Raw genomic sequence first — 24,742 nt, forward strand, 5'->3', positions numbered from 1 at the left:
CAACACTACAATGGCAGACAACAATGCAAACTAGCCACAGACTGCACACAGCACAGCCAGTGATTTTTCATACAGAGCGCTACGTGGTGTTACCAATAAAAAAACCTAAACCGCCTACTTACATAGGTAAATACATTGTTCGTTCTCTATCAAAATCTTTCATTTGCTAACTACGCCTATTTTACAAATTGGTTTTTGCAGTGGCCAACACAGATTTGAAAAAAATTTTTCATAACCATAATTACAATAACAAAGAAATAAAATGCATACACTTATTGATACAATGTTGGTCAAAAGCTAAAATTTTCTCACAGTCCATAAAGACAGTCCTGATCATTCATCATAGTAAAATTGCAGTGTTTTCTCAAAGTCTGAGCAGTAAAAGAAAATGCACACAGAAGTACTGGATTTCCATGCAGTCTTGAAGAAGTAGTGTTGTCCTTCCAACGGAAAGACAGTGCTGACTCTTGACATGCAGATTGGTAGGTAGGTCATCACAGAGTAGACCCACTGTAATCCTGGTAGAGATTACGGTATTGGTGGACCATCAGAGGTGCAGACCAGTACAGTCGTTGTAGAAATAATGGTATTGGTGGACCATCAAAGTTGCAGACCCACTGTAGTCCTTGTAGAGATAGCTAGTAGCCATTAGTTGCGACTGTGCACGTGCACAATCACCATAGAAGAGTCTTGTGTACAATATAGCAAGTCCATCAACCACCACTTGTGCACTAACAATTTTTTTTTTTGTAATGCCCTTAGAACCAGCAATGCTGTTATCCAGTCTCTTGCTGAATTATTAACACACATGCAAACACTAACAGTCCCAACTTCTCACATATTGACCAACAAAAACGTGTGCAGTGAAATGTAACTTACAAGTTAATAATTTGATGAACTGGTGCCAAGTACAATATTATAACATGAGAATACAATAACAAAGGTGCAAAATACATCATTAAAGAACATTACAATACAGATAACATCTGTAGTAATACAGGCTTTACAAAAGAATCGAACTAACATATACATCAGTGTTACAGGAATTATGACATAAGTAAATACATAAAAGATCAAAATAACTTTTGAAACATCAACTTCACACATGGGGATTAAAATAAAACAGAATAAATAATGTCTAAGCATCTTTACAAGGTAAATACCATATTATCAGAAAAATTCTACAACATAAATCTTATTAGCTAAACACATGCAGACAGGAAAAACACAAATTCACATAGTGTAATAACACAAAAATACAGGACAGGGTTTGTTTTCAGTGTAACATTTGGTACTGCAGTCCAATCCAAAACTTCATTCCATAGATCTTTCGTTTTATTTCAACATTTGTTTCCACCAAAAAATCCTATCAAAGCATGCTTTCTGTATTTATATGTTCACATATTTTTTACCTCATTATTTATTTTCCATTATCTTACCTCATCATTTATTTCCAAGAAAATCGTACCTATACCTGTTTTCTGTACTTTGTCCATATAACTTCTCAATGCATTTCTTCCAGTTCATCACAACTCATTCTCTTATATAGTCTTCCCCTCTTAAGCTAACTTAAATCTACTGAGCTCAGATGTTAAACTAAGGGACGAGGCAATGCAGCAGCACAAAACAATTAAGACAAACAGCAATGAAAAAAATGGAAATTGTCAAAGCAAGCAGCAGCAAATGCAATAACGTATATCTAAACATGACAAAGCTCAAGCAGAAAAAATATTACAGTAAAAATGGCCATGTTTAATACCTATGTCACACCTTAACACTAGGCTGATGCATTACGAGAACTTACGCTAGCAGATAAGTTACCAAATCGTAAAAAAATTATTTATGCAATTCCTGTGAAGGGAAATGTCTATTTATGTGCCCTCGTTTTCTTGGAAGTAGATCATAAATTTATTATTGACTGGATCTGTAGGCATAAAATAACTTTATTAGAACATCTATTAAATTTTATTTTAACCAATGCTGCAGTGCAGCTAGAAACTAGATATTAAACAAAATGAGTAAATAAATACATAAAGCAAGCCATATGGCATTTCTCTCAACTAGCAAGACAATAGCCGTGAAATGTTTCTCATCGTTTCATTAGGCATTTTAGTAAATATCATAAATTAAGAGCTCCACAGTATAATCATATGTTTTCAAGTTTGAACATGTCATATTTGTGATGCTTTCTACAAAGGAATGTCAATAGCGAGGATAATGGCCTCTTTTTTTTCTCCACCTGTGCCTCTGAAAGACACACACTAATGCTTTTATCCAGGCGCCTGTCGTGCAGCTGGGTGCCCACTACGCATTACGTGCAGTTGGTCACTTAACTTTCTTACCGAAATATTTACGACACAGTGACAGTCTCATATAAAAATTTCACAGGTCGAGAATTTGCGTTTCAAATCTGTAGAAACAAAATCCTGTAAATATAACAGTGTTCACAAAATTTTCGCCAGGATAGTGATACATTCACGCATATATACACATTTCATAACTCTTAAAGTACGATTCTCAGTTTCCAACATCCTTTTCCACAAATCAGAGTCCCTAACCACTACTCATTATTCCTTACCATATTATACATATTGATATTCGTCGACACTTCTTCAATATTTCATCATAAGAAATACGTAGCATAATCAAATTCCTCATATACAGTAGCATCATCTTATTGATCATAAACATATCCCAACATCATGATACACATCGTCGTCGTAATGATAATTCTCAAAATCATCGTAGCTTCGTCTTGTAATTTCAAAACCTAAAAAAAATTCTCTGCTCATGTCAAAAGTGTCATCTACCTCAAACGTACTTTAAAAATCATGATCCCATACCAAGCTCTCATAGTATCACAATGGTTCCGAAAAATACGAAGGTTTCACACAGTACAGACAAAATACAGTTTCATAAGTGTGAAGTTATTCAACTGTGTAATTACGTAAACATCTGTCACTGATGTAGTAAAATAAATGTTTGTCTCTTCCAACTTAATTATCAGATTCAAACAAAATATGAACAGTTCCCAAAGTACAGACAAAATACAATTTCATAAGTGTGAAATTATCCAACTGTGTAATTGCGTAAACATGTGTCACTGACGTAAAAAATGCTTGTCTCTCTCAGTTAAATGACCAGATACCTGTGTAATTATGTGTTAGAGAAATATGGTACCGATGTGTAAAGTTGTATAAGCAAATACCATATTAGCTAGGGCTCCTTGTGCTTGCCAAACACGTGGTACACAAAGTAAGCGTGTACCCCCCTGAGGATTAATGTCACTATATCCTCAGGTGTTACAGATTACAGCAATGGAATGATATGTATCACGGAAAACCTTTGTATCGTTGTACTTCAAATATCTTTAAAAATAAATGTTTTAAGTATAAAATTAATCACTCAGATACGTGTACTGTAGCGCTAAACTGTGCGTCTTGTTGTAAGATAATCTCCGTGGAAGTGTCGTAGTTATCGTCCTCAGAAAGCTAAGTTCTGCAGAAGTCAATGTACTTACCTCATGATAAACAAAAGTGAAATGCTTTGCGTATAGATATCTTAGTTATTACGCTTATTGCCGTGGTGAAGAAAGTACTGTGCTGTAACGTATTGCTGTGCTACAGAAAAGGCTGTCTCCTTGTAGCTATACCACAAAAGTTACTACTAAAACATATTTTACTTTCCAGAAGAATTCACAAAAACTGTGCAGATATAAAACAGAAACACCGCAAAAGCAACATTGTAAATTGTCACTCATTAGTATTGTCGTGATAATTCGTGTATCTGTCACATAAACTAACCACTGTGTCATCTGGTATCTCACAGAAAGTACTTTAAATCTAGAATATATTTTCAAGTAAACCAAAATGTTGCATTAAAATCTCATTAGCAGTACTAGTAAATGTTCTAAGTATGTGAGCCTTATAGTCGTTATTTAATCGTGCAACTAACAAGCAAGAATGTACACACACAATAACACTGTGTCGTCTGTTTACAATAACAATGCATTCGTAATTTCTGTTTAAATAAGTTCTCTTGGTTCTTGACTGGATATTTAACTTCAAACATTGTTGCATGATAACAGATTCTAAGTTTGACAAAGAATACTAGTAATGTAAAGTGAAAAGTTATATGGCAAAGACGAAGTTAAAAAGCAGATAGTCTTTCAATAAACGGTTTTATATGTGAAATGTGGTGTAAACCTTTACTCTTCCTAGTACGCACAGTTTCAACTTCAACGTAATTATCATGTGGTATACGTCGGATTCTATAAGGTCCATTGTAAACCAGAATGAATTTGTGACTGAAGTGTTTCTTCTTATGAGACAATGAATGAGCTTTAATGATAACTTTCTGACCAATGTATAATTTCTTTGCATTTCCTTTACCGTGTAGTTTTCTCCTTTTGTCTGCTGCAGATTTTATATTTATAATAGCCAAATCAATTATGTCTTTGTGTCGAAGTTTACGTGTATTCGGAAAAGGTACAAGCTCTCTGATTCTGTTCGGTGGTTCTTCATTCTTCAGTACATCTACATCTACATCTACATCCATACTCCGCAAGCCACCTGACGGTGTGTGGCGGAGGGTACCCTGAGTACCTCTATCGGTTCTCCCTTCTATTCCAGTCTCGTATTGTACGTGGAAAGAAGGATTGTCGGTATGCTTCTGTGTGGGCTCTAATCTCTCTGATTTTATCCTCATGGTCTCTTCGCGAGATATACGTAGGAGGGAGCAATATACTGCTTGACTCTTCGGTGAAGGTATGTTCTCGAAACTTTAACAAAAGCCCGTAACGAGCTACTGAGCGTCTCTCCTGCAGAGTCTTCCACTGGAGTTTATCTATCATCTCCGTAACGCATTCGCAATTACTAACTGATCCTGTAACGAAGCGCGCTGCTCTCCGTTGGATCTTCTCTATCTCTTCTATCAACCCTACCTGGTGCGGATCCCACACTGCTGAGCAGTATTCAAGCATTGGGCGAACAAGCGTACTGTAACCTACTTCCTTTGTTGTCGGATTGCATTTCCTTAGGATTCTTCCAATGAATCTCAGTCTGGCATCTGCTTTACCGACGACCAACTTTATATGATCATTCCATTTTAAATCACTCCTAATGCATACTCCCAGATAATTTATGGAATTAACTGCTTCCAGTTGCTGACCTGCTATTTTGTAGCTAAATGATAAGGGACCTATCTTTCTATGTATTCGCGTCACATTACACTTGTCTACATTGAGATTCAATTGCCATTCCGTGCACCATGCGTCAATTCGCTGCAGATCCTCCTGCATTTCAGTACAATTTTCCATTGTTGCAACCTCTCGATACACCACAGCATCATCCGCAAAAAGCCTCAGTGAACTTCCGATGTCATCCACCAGGTCATTTATGTATATTGTGAATAGCAACGGTCCTATGACACTCCCCTGCGGCACACCTGAAATCACTCTTACTTCGGAAGACTTCTCTCCATTGAGAATGACATGCTGCGTTCTGTTATCTAGGAACTCCTCAATCCAATCACACAATTGATCTGATAGTCCGTATGCTCTTACTTTGTTCATTAAACGACTGTGGGGAACTGTGTCAAACGCCTTGCGGAAGTCAAGAAACACGGCATCTACCTGTTGACCCGTGTCTAAGGCCCTCTGAGTCTCGTGGACGAATAGCGCGAGCTGGGTTTCACACGACCGTCTTTTTCGAAACCCATGCTGATTCCTACAGAGTAGATTTCTAGTCTCCAGAAAAGACATTATACTCGAACATAATACGTGTTCCAAAATTCTACAACTGATCGACGTTAGAGATATAGGTCTATAGTTCTGCACATCTGTTCGACGTCCCTTCTTGAAAACGGGGATGACCTGTGCCATTTTCCAATCCTTTGGAACGCTTCGCTCTTCTAGAGACCTACGATACACCGCTGCAAGAAGGGGGGCAAGTTCCTTCGCGTACTCTGTGTAAAATCGAACTGGTATCCCATCAGGACCAAGAGTGGGTGGTAAAACAGTGGAGTCATGAGGCATTTCATTCAGCACGTTTTGAAATAAGTGTAAATATCTGTCCCAATGCTGATGCTTTCTCTGACAATAAAGTCTGCAAAGCTTATAGATTTATTTCATAATCCGTTCGGAGGGGTTACAATGTGGTGAGTACAATGAAATAAAAACAGGTTTGATTTTTTGATTCCGAAGCATGCGTGACCAAACAGCAGATCTGAATTGCGGTCCGTTATCTGAAATGACTTTACTAACGTGTCCAACTTTACGTAAGAAATTTTTAACAAAGACGTTGGATAAGGACCGTCCAGTGGCTTTACGTAACGGTGTGAAAGTAACAAATTTTGAAGTAAGTTCAACAGCGACTAGAACGTACGAAAATCCATTAGATGTTCTGACAAGGTGTTCCAAGAGATCAACAGCAGCAAATTCTTTTAATTTAGAAGGAATGATAGGAAACAACGGAGCACGATGTGAGACAGTAGATGGTTTCGCCTACTGACAAAGTTTACAAGTAGACAAGACTCTTCGAATTCTCTTTTCCATATTGTTAAAATAACAAGTCGTTCGAAGAATATGATAACATTTTCGTGGACCAAAATGTGTATAGCTGAAATGAATGTACCAAATGAGCTTATTGACAAAATCGTGAGGAATGCAAAGTACCCATAGCTTGTCATCAACAGTGCAGCGTTTGAACAGTATGTTTTTTCTAACCAGATAACAATGCCGAATCTGTGTGTGTGTGTCTTTTCATGCCATTTGCTTTTGATGTCTTTCCAAATCGGATCTTTATCTTGTTCGTGAGCAATGTCTTTTAAGATGTGGTGATGAAGTTTTAAAAGGCGACTTTCTGAATGTAAAGAATACTGGAATTTTTCTCGAGGTTGCCTTCTGTGTTACTTGTATCAAGCCCAGCCGGTGCGCGTGACGGTGCGTCCACAACAATGTTCTCCTTGCCGGGAATGTAGACTACTGTGAAGTGGAATTCTTGCAGAAACAATGCCCAACGTTTTAACCTGTCATGATTTAATTTTGAAGACATAAGAAATTGTAATCCACGATGATCACTGTATACTTTTACGAGCTTACCAGAAAGAAAGAAACGGAATTTTTTTAAATGCCCAAACGATAGCAAAAGCTTCTAATTCAGTACCGGAATAATTATTTTTCAGATTTTGTTAGCGCTCGGCTAGCAAAAGCAATGGTTTTCTGAACGGTAGTGTCATTTTCTATGGCTTCTTGAAATAAATGAGCACCAAGACCGACTTTGGAAGAATCCGTGCTAAGGCAGAAATCTTGTGATAGATATGTATGAGCTAGTATTAGCGCGTTAAGTAGCGATTCTTTCAAATAATTGAATTCCACCTGTGCTTGTTCGTCCCAGTTCCAAATAGTATTTTTTCCAGTGAGAGAACAAAGTTTTGGTGTAACTAGAATTTGCATATTCAGAAAATGACGGTAAAAATTTACGAGACCTAGAAAACCTGCGGACTTGTTTTTTTTTTTTTTTTTTGGTGGGTGGAACTGAAATGGCTTTGATTGCTTCTAACTTTTCAGGATCCGGCTGAATGCCTTCAGAAGAAATAATATGTCCCAAAAATTTCGCCTTTGTCCTACCGAATTCAGACTTTTCCAAGTTAACTGTAATTCCAGATTCTGCAAAAATATGTAACACGCTGTTGAGAATGCGATTGTGTTGTTCCCATGAGGCTTCTACTATCAGAATATCGTCCACATATTAGGTGATGTGACGTTTTAAGAACTCAGGTAATATGGAATTTAGCCCGCGAATGAATGCTGCCGAAGAAATGTTCAAACCAAAAGGAAGTTTCCAAAACTGATAACAAACGCCGAAACAAAGGAAAGCTGTGTATTTTTACATTCTGGATGAAGTTCGATCTGATAAAAGCTGGATCTGAAATCAATAGAAGACAATACTTTTATACCATTAAAATTTTGAAGAAGTTCTTCCAACGTTTGCGGCCTGTCTGTTTCAGGAATAATGATAGTATTGATTTGTCTCGAATCGAAGACAAGCCTGATCGATCCATCTTCCTTCTCAACAACATGTAGTGGATTGTTGTATGAGCTTACTGCAGGCTCAATAATGCCCTCGTCAAGCATAGATTGTATTTCTGTTCTAACACTGTCCCTATAATGCGCCGGAATTACGTATGGTCTAACACAAAATTTAGTATGCTCACGAACACGAAATTGGTATTGAAATCCCTTGATTGTTCCTGTTTTGTGAGTAAAAACTGTGGAATGTGCTTGTAAAATCTCAAAAAGGTCCTGCCTATCAATGTCATTACAGTTCCCAATTGTTTGAATTCTATTCTGAATTAACTCATCAGTATCAAATACGCCGTCGATATCATCCCTGTCAGTACTTGCAGAGTGATTGTTAGTGTCAAGTTTCGTCGAAAATTCCGAACTGTCGTCTAACAGAAGGTAAAGCCGATTAATTTCCTCGTCATGGTTTGAGAGCCAATCTTCAAATTTCAAAGCAATTGACTTACCTTCTTTCTCTAAACTTATTTCAGCATCGTGAAAGTTTAAGATTGCTTTGTATTCATTCAAAAAGTCTACTCCCAACATAATTTCCGTCGACAATAATGGAACGATAAGAAAGTTCATAGAGAAGCTGTGGCTTTGACAAAAGAATTCTAAGTTGGTTTGTTGGCGTACGTCTACACTTTTTCCAACGATTGCAACTTGTAATTTAATATTACGTAACGGAAGTGTGGGGCAATCGTTCGATTTGTTGCATTTACTAAAGGCTGTTTCACTAATTACTGGAAAGGGACTGCCAGAGTTAAGTACTGCCGTAAATTTTACGTCATTTACTGTAATGTGAATCACGGGATATGCAATGTTGTTATGTTTTACGTCGTGTTCCTGGAGCAAGATGTCCATAATGTCTTCCATTTTTACGTAATTACTAGCTAGGGCAGCTCCGTCGTCAGTTTCAGAAGTACGTTTTGTGTCTACCAGCGGTATGAGTCATTGCCTATTGTCTCTTTGTTGGCGCGCGTCGTTATTGGGATTTGGAGAACTGACTTCTACAAATTCACCTTGTCGAGAGGGCCCCGCCCTGTTTGAATTCCGCCAGTTCTGATGCAGTTCAGGTCTGTCGTTACGATCATATCGTCTGCCGTCCTGTCGGTAGATTCCATAGTTTCTTTCTTGTCGGTCACGTGGTGGAGAATTTCTCCCTGAATCGTAACTGCGTGCTGGAAATTATTCTGTCTCCCTTGATAATAATTATTGTGGTTCCCATATTGTCTGTTTCTCTCATTGTCTCTGTAATAGTTGATTGTCTCTGTGATAGTCACTACCGCGGATAGGTGATCTTTCCCTGTAATTATTACTACTCTGCCAACGGTTGTCATACGGGTGGTGTCTGTTTTGGTCACGATTTGCGTTTTAAGAATAGCCTTGTCGTGTCCAGTTATTGTTTCTGTCGTCACGGAATTGTGACGGATGTGACCTGTAGTGATTGTTTTCCTGTTTTCGCATCCCGCGACTGTCTGTGTAAATTTCTAATTCTTGTAAGAGCCCCTGAAAAGCTTCAATGTCGTCTTCGCAACGTCCTGCCAAAATAATGTGTCGTAAATGTTCAGGCAATTTGATTAAGCAAATGCGGATGAGTTCTGAGGGGCTGTATGGGTTTGACAGATACTGATTCTTGTGCAACATGTCTTCAAAATATTTCACAAGACTGGAAAATTCAGATTGTTCGAAATGTTTCATCATTATGATGCTATGTTTCACTCGGTCTTGTGTAGCTTGCGACCAATATGCTGAGAGGAAGGCATGATAAAATTCTCCTTCACTGTGACAATCGTGAATGACCGATCGAATTCTTTCAGCTGGTTCATTCTCTAAGTAGCCACACATAAATTCTAATCTGTGCTCTAATGACCAGTTGGGAGGAACACAATGAGAGAATATATGGAGCCACGCTTGTGGATGAATGTCGTTGCCAGAATTCTTAAATGTTTTGAATTTACGTGTAATAATGAGCAGCTTATAGTCAAAATCATCGTGTCGGCGAGTAGCATATCGGTCATTGTTACGTCGTGTCGGCGGTTCCATCTCAGAATTCGGTGCACATTGCCAATTTCTTTCATGATTTCCGAAATGCCCTGTGTTATTATTTTGTGGCTTTTCCGTATTTCTAAGTTCCTCTTCCCGTGTTGGAGTGCGAGTGTCCTCTGAAATATGTAATTTTTGTATTACTTGTGCCAACTGATCTTGTACTTCCCGGATTTCTCTTTCATATTGCGTATTAATTTGATTATGATTTTATTTGAATTTCTTAATTTGTTCATACTCTTCTGTGTCAGTGATGGCTACAGGTCTTGTGTCATTCAGATCATCATCTACCATTGCAGATAAGTTAGTGAACTGATCCGATAGTGTACTTATTTCCTCAGTGTGGTTTTCTGAACCAAGTTTCAGAGTGTCCATTTGTGTTGTAATCGTATCTACTGTGTCCTCTAAGTTTTACTGAGTTTTTGCAAGTAGCGTAACCGAATCGGTAGATGCAACTGAGTCAATTTTAGCCCACAAGGTCTCATGATTTTCATGAACAATGGTTTGCAGTTCTTTTATGGCTACTTCGTGATTCTGTAATGCATTTTCATGCCGCGAAAAAATAGGTTGAAAATGCTCACAAATTTGTGTTTTTTCGTCATTATAGACTTTTTGAAATTTCGATTCAATGTTATGTAACTCAGTAGTTAAATCTTCACATGTTTCTCAAGTGTGGTGTCTAACTTTTGAAGCTTTTGCTGTGTTTGTCTCTGATTTTCTTCCATTGTGTCTAACTGTTGCTTAGTTTGTCTCTGGTGTTTTTCCATTGTGTCTAACTTTTGAAGATTTTGTTCCATTGTGTCTAACTTTTCAAGATTTTGTCCCATTTGTTTCTGATTTTGTTCAAGTGTTGTGTCTAACTTTTGTAGCCTTTGTCCCACTTGTTGCATTAACTGTAATAACAATGCACTGGTGTCAGAAGCATGTTCCTCAGTGCTATTCGGCAGTGCTTTTGAACCGGCAATATTCGCATTTTGAAAAGCAGAAAATGTGTCTTGACTTATTTGAGAGAGCGGTGAGGACGCAAAACCTGAATCCACAGTATTTGCAAGATTGTGTCCTGTCATTTCGGATTCCTGAGGCGAGCTGTTGCCGACTGATTGATCGGTAATGCTTCCCGGTTCACTAATTGTTTCACTGTCTACGCCATTGTTTGCCACCCGCTCCATTTCCCTATGCACAATTACCAAATTACTATGTTGAACATTAGTTAATTCATTACACCGTGGCGCTAACACACTGATTTCGTCTTCACTGTCATTTCTCAGTTTACTTTGGAGTCCAGTATTACGTTTTTCACACGCCATAACTGTCACAATATTTCACACGATAACACAGAAAAGCACAATTTGAAGAGCAAAAATAAGAAAACACATTAACATAGCACTGAAAATAATATCTAGTTAATCGCAAACGCAGCTGCGAAATACTTGGTGCAAATCTACATGCATGCCACAACTGTTTTACTGTACAAGAATGAAGAACTACAACTGCAAAGGAAATTCTCTCTACAATTAAGCGCTAGCAATAAACAAAGGCTGCACTAATTGCACAAACTACAAGAAAAAACCATAAGATTCCAGTGAGGTGTCCTCGGCTAAGGGTCGACATATGAAACGTCCCCTTAGAAAAACTATTGAATGACTGTGCTGATAAACCTCTTACATTATTTGATTTTCAAACAGCTGAGCAGAACTGAACGTACGCAGACATTTCGCTCTTTACCTATTCTGATCAACACTAAACTGACACACAATATTTTTAGCGCAACGCAATCTGACTTTCAATAATCCCTACAAAAGAATGGTCCTGACTAACATTAACCTACACCTTTCACAAATCACTTCCCTCACAAAAATCTTCGTTACTCGAACTACTGCAATACAGCGAGCGCCACTACTGCCAGCTAAATAAAAGATTCAAACTACTGAAGGCACTAACTACTGATAGGCGTAGTTAGCAAATGAAAGATTTTGATAGGGAACAAACAATGTATTTGCCTCAATAGTGTTCAAAAGTCATAATGTGTATAGCAGTGCATGACATCCAGTCTTACAAATTTCAAAACTCCGCCATCTATCTCCCTACATCCACCACTGCTGGCGGCTCACCTCCAACTGCGCAACGCTACGCGCTGTTAACAGCCAATTGCCCAACACTACAATGGCAGACAACAATGCAAACTAGCCACAGACTGCACACAGCACAGCCAGTGATTTTTCATACAGTGCAATAAGAAAACCTAAACCGCCTACTTATAGATATAAAAGGGCCGTGCGTCAGCGCAGGTGTCACTTGTACTGATGTGATCATATGAAAAGGTTACCGACGTGATTTGCCCTCACCTCGGGAATTAGCACACGTTGAACGCGGAATGATAGATAGAGCTAGACGCATGAGTAATCGTTGGGGAATTTAGTATTAAGAGATCAACAGTGTCAAGAATGTGCCGAGAATACCAAATTTCAGGCATTATGTCAGCGCTAGGGCTAGTAGAAATCCTTGGGTAACAGAAGAAATATTGAATTTATTTGATGAAAGAAAATATAAAAATGCAGTAATTGAAGCAGGCAATAAGGAATACAAACGTCTCAAAAATGAGATCGACAGGAAGTGCAAAATGGCTAAGCAGGCATGGCTAGAGGACAAATGTAAGGATGTGGAGGCTTATCTCACTAGGGGTAAGATAGATACTGCCTACAGGAAAATTAAAGAGACCTTTGGAGAAAGGAGAACCACTTGCATGAATATCAAGAGCTTTGATGGAAACCCAGTTCTAAGCAAATAAGGGAAAGCAGAAAGATGGAAGGAGTATATAGAGGGTCTATACAAGGGCGATGTACTTGAGGACAATATTATGGAAATGGAAGAGGACGTAGATGAAGATGAAATGGGAGATATGATACTGCGTGAAGAGTTTGACACAGCACTGAAAGACCTGAGTCTAAACAAGGCCCTGGGAGTACACAACACTCCATTAAAATTACTGACAGCTATGGGAGAGCCAGTCCTGACAAAACACTACCATCTGGTGAGCAAGATGTATGAGACAGGCGAAATACCCTCAGGCTTCAAGAAGAATATAGTAATTCCAATCCCAAAGAAAGCAGGCGTTAACACATGTGAAAATTACCGAACTATCAGTTTAATAAGTCACAGCTGCAAAATATTATCGCAAATTCTTTACAGACGAATGGAAAAACTTGCAGAAGTCGAGTTTGGGGAAGATCAGTTTGGATTCTGTAGAAATATGGGATCTGACTCTACGACTTATCTTAGAAGAAAGATTAAGGAAAGGAAAAAGTACGTTTGTAGCATTTGTAGACTTAAAGAAAGCTTTTGACAATGTTGACTGGAATACTCTCTTTCATATTCTGAAGGTGGCAGGAGAAAAATACAGGGAGTGAAAGGCTATTTAGAATTTGTACAGAAACCAGATGGCTGTTATAAGAGTCGAGGGGCATGAAAGGGAAGCAGTGGTTGGGAAGGGAGTGAGACGGGGCTGTAGCTTATCACCGATGCTATTCAATCTGTATATTGAGCAAGCAGTAAAGGAAACAAAAGAAAAATTCGGAGTAGGCAGCAAACTCCATGGAGAAAAAAAGAAAAACTTTGAGGTTTGCCGATGACATTGTAATTCTGTGAGAGACAGCAAAGGACTTGGAAGAGCTGTTGAACGAAATGGACAGTGTCTTGAAAGGAGGATATAAGATGAACACCAACAAAATCAAAATGAGGATAATGGAATGTAGTCGAATTAAGTCGGGTGATGCTGAGGGAATTAGATTAGGAAATGAGACACTTAAAGTAGTAAAGGAGTTTTGCTATTTGGGAAACAAAATAACTGATGATGGTCGAAGTAGAGAGGATATAAAATGTAGACTGGCAGTGGCAAAGAAAGCGTTTCTGAAGAAGAGAAATTTGTTAACATCGAGTATAGATTTAAGTGCAAGAAATCGTTTCTGAAAGTATTTGTATGGAGTGTAGCCACGTATGGAAGTGAAACACAGACGATAAATAGTTTGGACAAGAAGAGAATAGAAGTGAATAACTAATGAGGAATTATTGATAGAACTGGAGAGAAGAGGAGTTTGTAGCACGCCTTGACTAGAAGAAGAGATCGGTTGGTAGGACATATTCTGAGGCATCAAGGGATCACCAATTTACTATTGGAAGGCAGCGTGGACGGTAAAAATCGTAGAGGGAGACGAAGAGATGAATACACTAACCTACCTGTTGGACACTAGGCGACCGGAAAACCGTGGCCTTGTCGTCTGAGTTCAGATTTCAGTTGATAAGAGCTGATGGTAGCATTCCGAGTACGACACAGTCCCACGAAGCAATAGACCAAAGTTGTCAAGAAGGCACTGTGCAGGCTGGTGGTGGCGCCATATTGGTGTGAGCTGTGTTTACATGACATTTACTGCATACTTTGGTCCAACTGAACCGATCATTGACTGGAAATGGTTATAATTTGCTACTTAGAGACAATTTGCAACCATTCATGGACTTGATCCCCCCAAAGAACGATTGAACTTTTACGGATGACAATGCACCATGTCACTGGCCCATAATCCTTCGCGATTGGTTTGAAGAAAATTCTGGACAATTCTAGTGAATGATTTGATCACTGGATCGCACCACATGAATTAATCGAATATTTTTGGGCCATAACTGAGAAGCCAGTTCATGCACAAAATCTTGCACCGGCAACACTTCCGCAATTATGGAAGGCCTTAGAGGCAGTAGGGCTCAATATTTCTGTAGGGGAGTTCCAACGACTTGTTGACTCCATAGCACGTCGAGTTGCTGCTCTACGCCGGGCAAAACGAGGTTTGGCATGATACTGGGACTCACCCCAAGACTTTTGTCGCGTCACCGTCTAGACCGTTATCTTACTGGTGCCGAATCCCAACACATACTGGTAGACATTTCACGTTATTACACGGTCACGAGGCGATTTCTGAATGAGAAACCCGACCCATGATCTTTCCTTATATGTAAATCTACATCCATACTGCGCATCTACGTCCTCTTCCATTTCCATAATATTTCCTCAAGTACATCGCCCTTGTATAGACCCTCTATATATTCCTTCCACCTTTCTGCTTTCCCTTCTTTGCTTAGAACTGGGTTTCCATCAAAGCTCTTGATATTCGTGCAAGTGGTTCTCCTTTACCAAATGTCTCTTTAATTTTCCTGTAGGCAGTATCTATCTTACCCCTAGTGAGATAAGCCTCTACATCTACATCTACATGTATACTCCGCAAGCTACCTGACGGTGTGTGGCGGAGAGTACCTTGAGTACTTCTATTGTAGTCTCATATTGTTCGTGAAAAGTAAGATTGTCGTTATGCCTCTGTGTGGGCTCTAATCTCTCTGATTTTATCCCCGTGGTCTCTTCGCGAGATATACGTAGGAGGGAGCAATATACTGCTTGACTCCTTGGTGAAGGTATGTTCTCCAAACTTCAACAAAAGGCAGTACCGAGCTACTGAGCGTCTCTCCTGCAAAGTCTTCCACCGGAGTTTATCTATCATTTCCGTAACGCTTTCGCGATTACTCAATGATCCTGTAACGAAGCGCTCTGCTCTCCGTTGGATCTTCTCTATCTTTTCTATCAACCCTGTCTAGTATGGATCCCACACTGGTGAGCAGTATTCAAGCAGCGGAAGAACAAGTGTACTGTAACCTACTTCCTTTGTTGTCGGATTGCATTTCCTTGGGATTCTTCCAGTGAATCTCAGTCAGGCATCTACTTTACCGACGATCAACTTTATATGATCATTCCATTTTAAATCACTCCTAATGCCTACTCCCAGATAATTTATGGAATCAACTGCTTCCAGTTGCTGACTTGCTATATTGTAGCTAAATGATAAAGGATCTTTCTTTCTATGTATTCGCAGCACACTTCACTTGTCTACATTGAGATTCAATTGCTATTCCCTGCACCATTCGTCTATCGCTACAGATCCTCCTGCATTTCAGTACAATTTTCCATTGTTACAACCTCTCGATATACCACAGCATCATCCGCAAAAAGACTCAGTGAACACCCGATGTTATCCACAAGGCCATTTATGTATATTGTGAATATCAACGGTTCTACAACACTCCCCTGCGGCTCACCTGAAATAACTCTTACTTCGGAAGAGTTCTCTCCATTGAGAATGACATGCTGCGTTCTGTTATCTAGGAACTCTTCAATCCAATCACACAATTGGTCTGATAGTCCGTATGCTCTTACTTTGTTCATTAAACGACTGTGGCGAACTGTATCGAACGCCTTGCGGAAGTCAAGAAACACGGAATCTACCTGGGAACCTGTATCTATGGCCCTCTGAGTCTCGTGGACGAATAGCGCAAGCTGGGTTTCACACGATCGTCTTTTTCGAAACCCATGCTGATTCGTACAGAGTCTCCAGAAAAGTGATTATACTCGAACATAATACGTGTTCCAAAATTCTACAACTGATCGACGTTAGAGATATAGGTCTATAGTCCTGCACATCTGTTCGATGTCCCTTCTTGAAAACGGGGATGATCTGTAGCCTTTTCCAATCTTTTGGAACGCTACGCTCTTCTAGAGACCTATGGTACACCACTGCAAGAAGGGGGGCAAGTTCCTTCGCGTACTCTGTGTAAAATCGAACTGGTTTCCCATCAGGTCCAGCGGCCTTTCCTCTTTTGAGCCATTTTAATTGTTCCTCTATCCCTCTATCGTCTATTTCGATATCTCCCATTTTGTCATCTGTGCGACAATCTAGAGAAGGAAGTATAGTGCAGTCTTCCTCTGGGAAACAGTTTTGGAGAAAGCCATTTAGTATTTCGGCCTTTAGTCTGTCATCCTCTGTTACCGTACCATTTTGGTCACGGAGTGTCTGGACATTTTGTTTTGATCCACCTACCGCTTTGACATGAGACCTACATCTACGGACTGTAGGTGAAGTTTCTCCTTGCTACTTTGTGCAGTTCCGAGGGAATACTAATGATTTGCATATCCAAGAATGTAGAGCCAGTTTGACATTTGTTGCATGTCGCCTTCGTGGTGTTGCAATTTTGGCTGTGTACGGCAGGTGCTGCCCTCTTTCTGACTACAGGGCAGCTGAACAGGATGGTAGCCTGGCGCTGAGATGTCGTCGCCCCTGAGCCGCCTGGGTCTGGGACCCCGCGGTCAGCCGAGGACTCTGCGCGTCATGGTTCTGGGCCAGGCCGGCGTTGGCAAGTCTGGTGAGTGCCGCTGTGTGCGTCTGGTCCAGACTGAGAGAGCTGAGCGGCCCTGGCAGGAGGAATGTGCTGCCCTCGCACTCTCACCAGTGCTCCCTTACTTTGCAGCTCTGGTGGTGAGGTTCATTACGAAGCGCTACATCGGTGAGTACGACCCGACACTGGAGAAGGTGTACCACTTCCAGACTGTGATGGACGGCGAGGCGGTGCTGTTCGAGATCCTGGACACCGCTGGACAGTCGCACGTGAGTATACGAGACTCGCAGGTCTGGCTGTAGGCACCACCACTGGAACTGTTTTAGCCGCCCCTCTCTGATACAGAGAGTCGCGAAAGAGTTGTCACCTCTGGTGTAGAAACACATGACCATTCGCGTGCCACACGGGTCAGTATTGGATCCACAGTTATTCTAGTTATCTACGGAACATCTTCTACCACCTACACGAAAGTAATTGAAGTAGTTCTTTTTGCTGTAGGTGTTGGTGCTATGAACATCAGGAGTGGTGGTACATCTACACCTTTTTTTAAATTCTTCGTAAATGGACTACCTTTGGTAAACAACATACAATTCACATTCCACGTAGCAGTAATGCGGCAGAGGAAACCTGTAAATAACATTTAATCTATAAAAGGCTTCAGGTGCTGACTTACAAGAACCTGAAATCACGTGAAGTCACATACTGCAAATATCCACAAACTTCAACCTTCCATCACTTGTAACTTAATACAAACAGGTTTATAATTTTTGTTTTCATTTGTTTATGTTTTATTTTACAATACTGTAAGGCTCCAGATAATTTAGGATGAACGAGTGTGTTCATCAAAAACATCAGGGGAAATATATGATTTACATGATTTCACGAAATTTCAGTCACCAACTTTTTCCCCTGAAGGCGTATGATCACTATAATAAAATAAGAGAAATTAGAGCTCATTATTATTGTGCAGTATTCTGCCTAGTAGCAGATCTGTGTCTTTGTAAGGAGAATTTCTGATGCCAGTGTTCCCTGTCTTCAGCTTCCCTTCAGTGTATGAATCCTCCGTGTCTGTGTTCGATCCAGTTGGCCTTCCTCTGAAGAATTGTATTTAGAATGTCTCTCTTCACTGCTGCTCTTCTCAGTACGTCGTTATTCGCCACCCGAGCTTTCCACTTGGTCTTCTCCATTCCACTCCAGCACCGCATTTCAAAGCTTGCAAGTTTTTTTGTTTTACTTTTTTCTCATGGTCCACGTCTCTGCTCCCTACATTGCAAGGCTCCAGATGTACCAATTCACCAGTTTGTTCCTTAATTCCAAGCTTAACTTGCTGGTCAGCAGATTCCTCTTTTTATTGAATGCAATTTTGGCCATAGCGGTTCGTGCTCGAATTTCACAAATTTCACAAAATTTCCCAACTGCTTGAAGTGTTTCACATCTTCCATTTCTCGATTGTCAATGGTTATCCTCAAAGGTTTCTCCCTTTTTGATATCAGCATCACTTTTGATTTTTCGATGTTGATTTCCATGCCGTATTTCCTTCCAGTTTCCACCAACTAATTCATCATGTGTTTCAGTTGTCTGAGACTTTTAGCAAGCAGTACCTGGTCATATGCATACCTGATGGTCTTGACGAGGTGTCCTTCTATCCTGAAGTTTCTACATCCTTTCGAAGCTTCTCTCGCCAGCCATTCCCCTGCAGGTTGAAAAGACTCGGCTATAGACAACACCAGGGTCTGACCACTCATCCTATTTCCACGCCACTTGTTTTTCCATAGCTCAGCCGCACCTTTACTCCTTGTCCCAGTACAAGTTGAGAATTAGTCTCCCACACCCGGGTTCCCGGGTTAGAATCCGGGCGGGGTCAGGGATTTTCTCTGCCTCGTGATGGCTGGATGTTGTGTGATGTCCTTAGGTTAGTTAAGTTTAAGTAGTTCTAAGTTCTAGGGGACTGATGACCATAGATGTTAAGTCCCATAGTGCTCAGAGCCGCTTGAGAATTAATCTCCAGTCTCTCCAGTTTATTCCTATCTCCTTAAGGATGTTAATCAATTTCATCCAGCCTTTTGCCACTCTATAAAACAAACACAAACTTCTTGGCTAATAGCCAGAACTCTCTCCGACAATATCCCCATACAGAAAGATTCAAGTATTAATTTTTCCCATGCGCTGTTAGAGAGTGGAATGGTAAAGAAACAGTCTGAAGGTGAATCGCAGAACTCTCTGTGAGGCACTTAAATAAGAATTGAAGAATAGTCACGTAGCTGTACTACTAGATGTGCAGATATATACCTACAAACGAACAAGACAGTAATAATTACACAGCTCTTTTTCCGAGGTGATATTGTATGAGTTCCTCTCATTCGAATTCCTTTCGTCATTATGCTGTGTCATTTTCGTCGGGTACCTGTAACAGCGTGCTAGCGTAGCGTGGCGTGGAGATATGATTGCGAACCAAGACTGTAGAGACGTAGGTCTACATGCAAACAACCGAAATAATTAATTGTGAAACTTTATTTTTTCGGGTCATAACAATACGTTTTAAGAACGCGTATGACTGCATCCACCGGGAGAGCCTAAGGAACTGCCCAACGGGGTTTGGAACACCTAAGAAAACCGTCAGCCTAGCTGGAATATGTCTCACCGATTCAATAGGCAAAGTTAAGCTCGGGAACAAATTTACGGAGAGCTTTAACATAGACACAGGGTTGGGAGAAGGAGATGGTGTGTCACTGGTATTGTTCGACATGGCACTTGAAGAGATAATGAAGGAAGCGTCTCGTAAAAGCTTCGAGGGCAGGATCACACATCTCGCGATTGCTGATAATGTGGCCCTGTTGTCCAGATCTAAGGAGGAACTAATGCGGATGAATGAAGACGTGGAGGTGGAAGCAATCAAAACTGGACTCCTTGTGAATGAATCAAAGACGGAATATCTGGTGATGAGCAGGACCCATGCTTATTCAAGAGACCCACTGCAGCCTTTGATAGTCGGAAAGCGATCATACAAAAGGGTTAGTGAATTTAAATATCTGCGGTAAACTTTACAGAAGATGCAACATGTGAAGCAGAAATCAAAGCGAGTATCCAAACCGCCAACCGATCATACTTCGGTCTCAGTCAACTTATTGCATCGCGTGGTCTCTCAAGGAATTCCAAAGTCCAGCTGTATAAAACAATGTTTCAACCCGTAGTACTGTTGTTGTTGTTGTAGTCTTCAGTCCTGAGACTGGTTTGATGGAGCTCTCCATGCTACTCTATACTGTGCAAGCTTCTTCATCTCCCAGTACCTACTGTAGCCTACATCCTTCTGAATCTGCTTAGTTATTCATCTGTTGGTCTCCCTCTACAATTTTTACCTAATGTCTCTAATCGCAATGAGCACTATGGGACTTAACATCTGAGGTCATCAATCCGTGTTTCACTTCCATACGTGGCTACACTCCACACAAATACTTTCAGAAACGATTTCTTGACACTTAAATCTATACTCGCTGTGAACAAATTTCTCTTCTTCAGAAAACGCTTTCCTTGCCATTGCCAGTCTACATTTTATATCCTCTCTACTTCGACCATCATCAGTTATTTTGTTTCCCAAATAGCAAAACTCCTTTACTACTTTAAGTGTCTCATTTCCTAATCTAATTCCCTCAGCATCACCCGACTTAATTCGACTACATTCCATTATCCTCATTTTGATTTTGTTGATGTTCATCTTATATCCTCCTTTCAAGACACTGTCCATTTCGTTCAACAGCTCTTCCAAGTCCTTTGCGTCTCTGACAGAATTACAATGTCATGGGCAAACCTCAAAGTTTTTATTTCTTCCCCGTGGATTTTAAAACCTACTCCGAACTTTTCTTTTGTTTCCTTTACTGCTTGCTCAATGTACAGATCGAATAGCATCGGGGAGAGGCTACAAACCTGTGTCATTCCCTTCCCAACCACTGCATTCCTTTCATGTCCTTCGACTCTTACAACTGCCATCAGGTTTCTGTACAAATTGTAGATAACCTTTAGCTCCCTGTATTTAGCCGATGCCACCTTCAGTACTATATGTTTGTGAACTTGGATTGTCCGAAAGAAAGACTTGAACAATCTTCATTATTTTTAAGCGGAAAGTCTTAAGGAAGACCTTTGGCCCAGTACAAGATTAGATCACTGGAGAATGGAGGATCAGACATAATTGTGAACTAGACGAAATGTACAATAAACCAAACATTGTAGGATTGATGAGAATCTAGCGCCTTGTATGGGTAGGACATGTCAATCGGATGGATAAATGCGGATGACCTTTGAAAGTTATGGAAGACGTCCACTAGGAAGACCGAAGAAGTGATGGAGGGATGGAATCCATGACTTGTTGCAGTTTGGAGACTGATTGACTCCAGGAGGCACAAAACAGAACCCAGTGGAGGAGGAACCTTGTAGCAGCGCTCGGTCCTCTGGACCTGATCGCCTAAAGTAAAGTAAGTAAGCATAATACTTAAAACTTATTGTCTACGTTCGGTATTGTGTATTGAGTTCCCTCAAACTATGCTGCCTCTGCTCGTCGTCAGCTCCACGTCGCCCTCTGTGCAGGAGAGCGAGTGCGTGACGCTGGAGGCGAACATCCGCTGGGCCGAGGCGTTCGTGCTGATGTACTCGGTGACGGACAAGTGCTCCTTCGACGAGTGCAACCGGCTCAAGTTCCTCATCAACTACAACAAGCGCCGGCGCCGGCTCGGGCCCGCCTCGCACAAGGTGGGTCGCGCCTGCCACCCACTTCTGTACGCAATTCACATCTTATAAGAAGCTTCTTCCACTTATTATGTCCGAAATATGGTGACAAATATGTACATTAATATACATTTTTTTGTAAATATATATTATTGGGAAAGGTGATTAAATCGAAACCTTAGCTGGCAAAGTGTTGTTGATATACATCAATGGGGACAGCTGAAAATGTGCGCCCCGACCGGGACTCGAACCCGGGATCTCCTGCTTACATGGCAGACTCCCTATCCATCTTTTTTTGTGTAGTAGGTTTGTGGGCAGGGTCGCACATGGAGGCCTGGCCACGGTGTCCCCGTCTCCCGACAGGATAAATAAGGGACAGGCAGCAGGAAGGAAACATTGTACATTTATGTAATTTTTTATTATTAACAATATTATTTGATGTATTCATTTAATTTTCACGTCCCAAAAGAAAAATCATATATAAAAAAGGAGGGAAATATAGGACCGAAGTGACATCAACGTCACTTCACTGGGAGTAATAGCCTATCCCTCGAAACAACGTAAACCTGAGGCTCCCCACCACTTCGGGGGGTTATGAAACATGCTGCCTAGGAACTTCGCAAAATGCGTTTTATATTTAGAGTGGCGTCGGATGATTTCGTGTTGTTCTAGTAGATAATGCCAATAGTGTATGCTCGATATCAAAGTCCACGAGAGCACGTAGTGCGATGCGTGTCCTCCAATCCAGCGGATTGCGGATGTTTTTTGTGAGGGGAAAAAGACAGCGTCAGGGAAAAATAGAGCGTCCGTCGAGATCGTGGATTCGTCGTCCATCTGAGTCACCGAGAACACAGAGGATAGAGCGACTGCAGGGACTTATCCCTTGCACGCCTCCCGTGAGACCCCCATTCCCAACTGTCTAGATGGTACATTCCTAGTGTTCCTAATAGATATTTGCCCATTCACTCATTACTCGCGCCAGACTAAGCTGACGAGTGCCGTAAGAGTTCGGGCAAAGCGTGCGCATTCACACAGAAGAAGGTCAATGGCCGGGTAGCCTTTAACTATAAGAAGATGGTATCTGTTCCCGAAAGAACAGATACCATTGATGACCGTGCAGCTTTTCTAGAATGAAATGACAATTAAATCGGAACCCTTAGCTGCCGACAGGTGTTGTTGATATACATCGATGGGGACAGCTGAAAATGTGTGCCCCGACCGGGACTCGAACCCGGGGTCTTCTGCTTACATGGCAGTCACTCTGTCCATCTGAGCTACCGAGCTGCACGGTCATCAATGTTATCTGTTCTTTCGAGAACAGATACCATCTTCATATATATTATATGTCTTTTTGTCAGACATGTTGTACGCGTTCGAGGATTCACAATAATCTACAGAAAATAATGTATGTCTGTTCTAATAAAATGTCTTCTCGACGTCCAGATGCTTTATTTGAGAGCTATAACACGTATACAGTTCTTACTCCCTCGGTAGCTTTTGTATTGCTATTACTTACTCTTTTTCATCCACTCATTTTCTTATCGTGCTACCACTTTCGTCTCAAAACTGAAGTACTCATACGATTATGAAGAAAATGTGACTGCCTGCAGTTTTCACTCAACACTCTCATCTGATCCACCTTCACCTGCTCTGGTACTCCTCGCATTTTATGCCTAGGGTGATGTATTCAGGTAGTATTTTATTAGCTGCATCGGACTTTATAAGATTTAGAGGAGACTTCATAAATCGAAATAAATTTCTTTGTGTACCAGTGATGTAAAGTAAATCGTAGTAACATTGTTTCTCTTTTCGTTTTTGAAGTATTTTTCTCATTAAGAACAGGTTCTTCTAACGGTTAAGTGTAATACGTATCTATGGAAAGTATTGGACAGGAGGTTAAACCATGAGTAGGCAACAAGATGTTGGACGTCCGCCCATCACAGAACGTGGAGGTCGGATATTTTTGCGTTCTGCAAAGAAGATAGGCGTCAATCTGTGTCAGATCTGTTGGCAGGATACAATGCTGGTGTGGGCACAGTTGTTTCGGAGCACACCCTTCAGAGCACATTGTTCAACATTGGTTTCCGCCTACGTGTACACATGTTGAACCAACGGCATGGTCGGTAACGACTGCAGTGACCACGGGATCATAGACACAGGGTCATCGAAAAATGTGACCGTGTCGTTTTATCGCATGAATCATGTTCCTCGTTACACCAAGTTAATGGTCATGTCCGGATATGCCGTCATCCAGGGGAACCGACTGCTCGAGCATAGGCCGATTCCCCAGGGCTTCCACGTGACCCGTGGTAATAATCCAAGCCACAACGGCAGCTGTGGACTACGTGGAACTTACTGCAAGCCACCTGCATCCTCGGCGGCGATGCTATCTTCCAACAGGATAACGTTCGTGTCACAAGGCTAAAAGTGTACTATAGTGGTTTGAGGGGCTTGATAGTCTTGCCCACCAAAACTGCGCACTCTGAACCGAATGGAACACACACGGGACATTAACCGACGCCTGCTCCTTATCTTCAAATCGCCGGTCCGTAATTTGCCGGAAATGCTGACATGTAGGTAGACATCTGTTGCCACATACCTCTGGAAAGCTTGCAAAGAATTGTCGAATCCACGCCACGCAGAACAGCTGCTGGATTGTGTTGCGAAGATGGAAATAAAGTGTTGTGGCTCCTCGGTGTATATTCGCTTAGC

The 24,742-nt window shown here is 40.9% G+C and overlaps 1 protein-coding gene across 1 annotated transcript in view; it reads left to right on the forward strand.

Moving 5' to 3' along the window:
• Positions 1-24,742, forward strand: part of LOC126282008 (ras-related and estrogen-regulated growth inhibitor) — a 190,205-nt gene that overhangs the window by 99,342 nt on the left and 66,121 nt on the right. Inside the window, exons 2-4 of the mRNA XM_049981399.1 lie at positions 17,212-17,341; positions 17,447-17,583; positions 21,893-22,054. Of these exons, the coding sequence (XP_049837356.1) occupies positions 17,245-17,341; positions 17,447-17,583; positions 21,893-22,054 (396 nt within the window). The 5' untranslated portion in view covers positions 17,212-17,244. The remainder of the gene's footprint in view (positions 1-17,211; positions 17,342-17,446; positions 17,584-21,892; positions 22,055-24,742) is intronic.

The sequence above is a fragment of the Schistocerca gregaria genome, chromosome 7 (assembly GCF_023897955.1).
Source record: "Schistocerca gregaria isolate iqSchGreg1 chromosome 7, iqSchGreg1.2, whole genome shotgun sequence".
Lineage (NCBI taxonomy): Eukaryota > Metazoa > Arthropoda > Insecta > Orthoptera > Acrididae > Schistocerca > Schistocerca gregaria.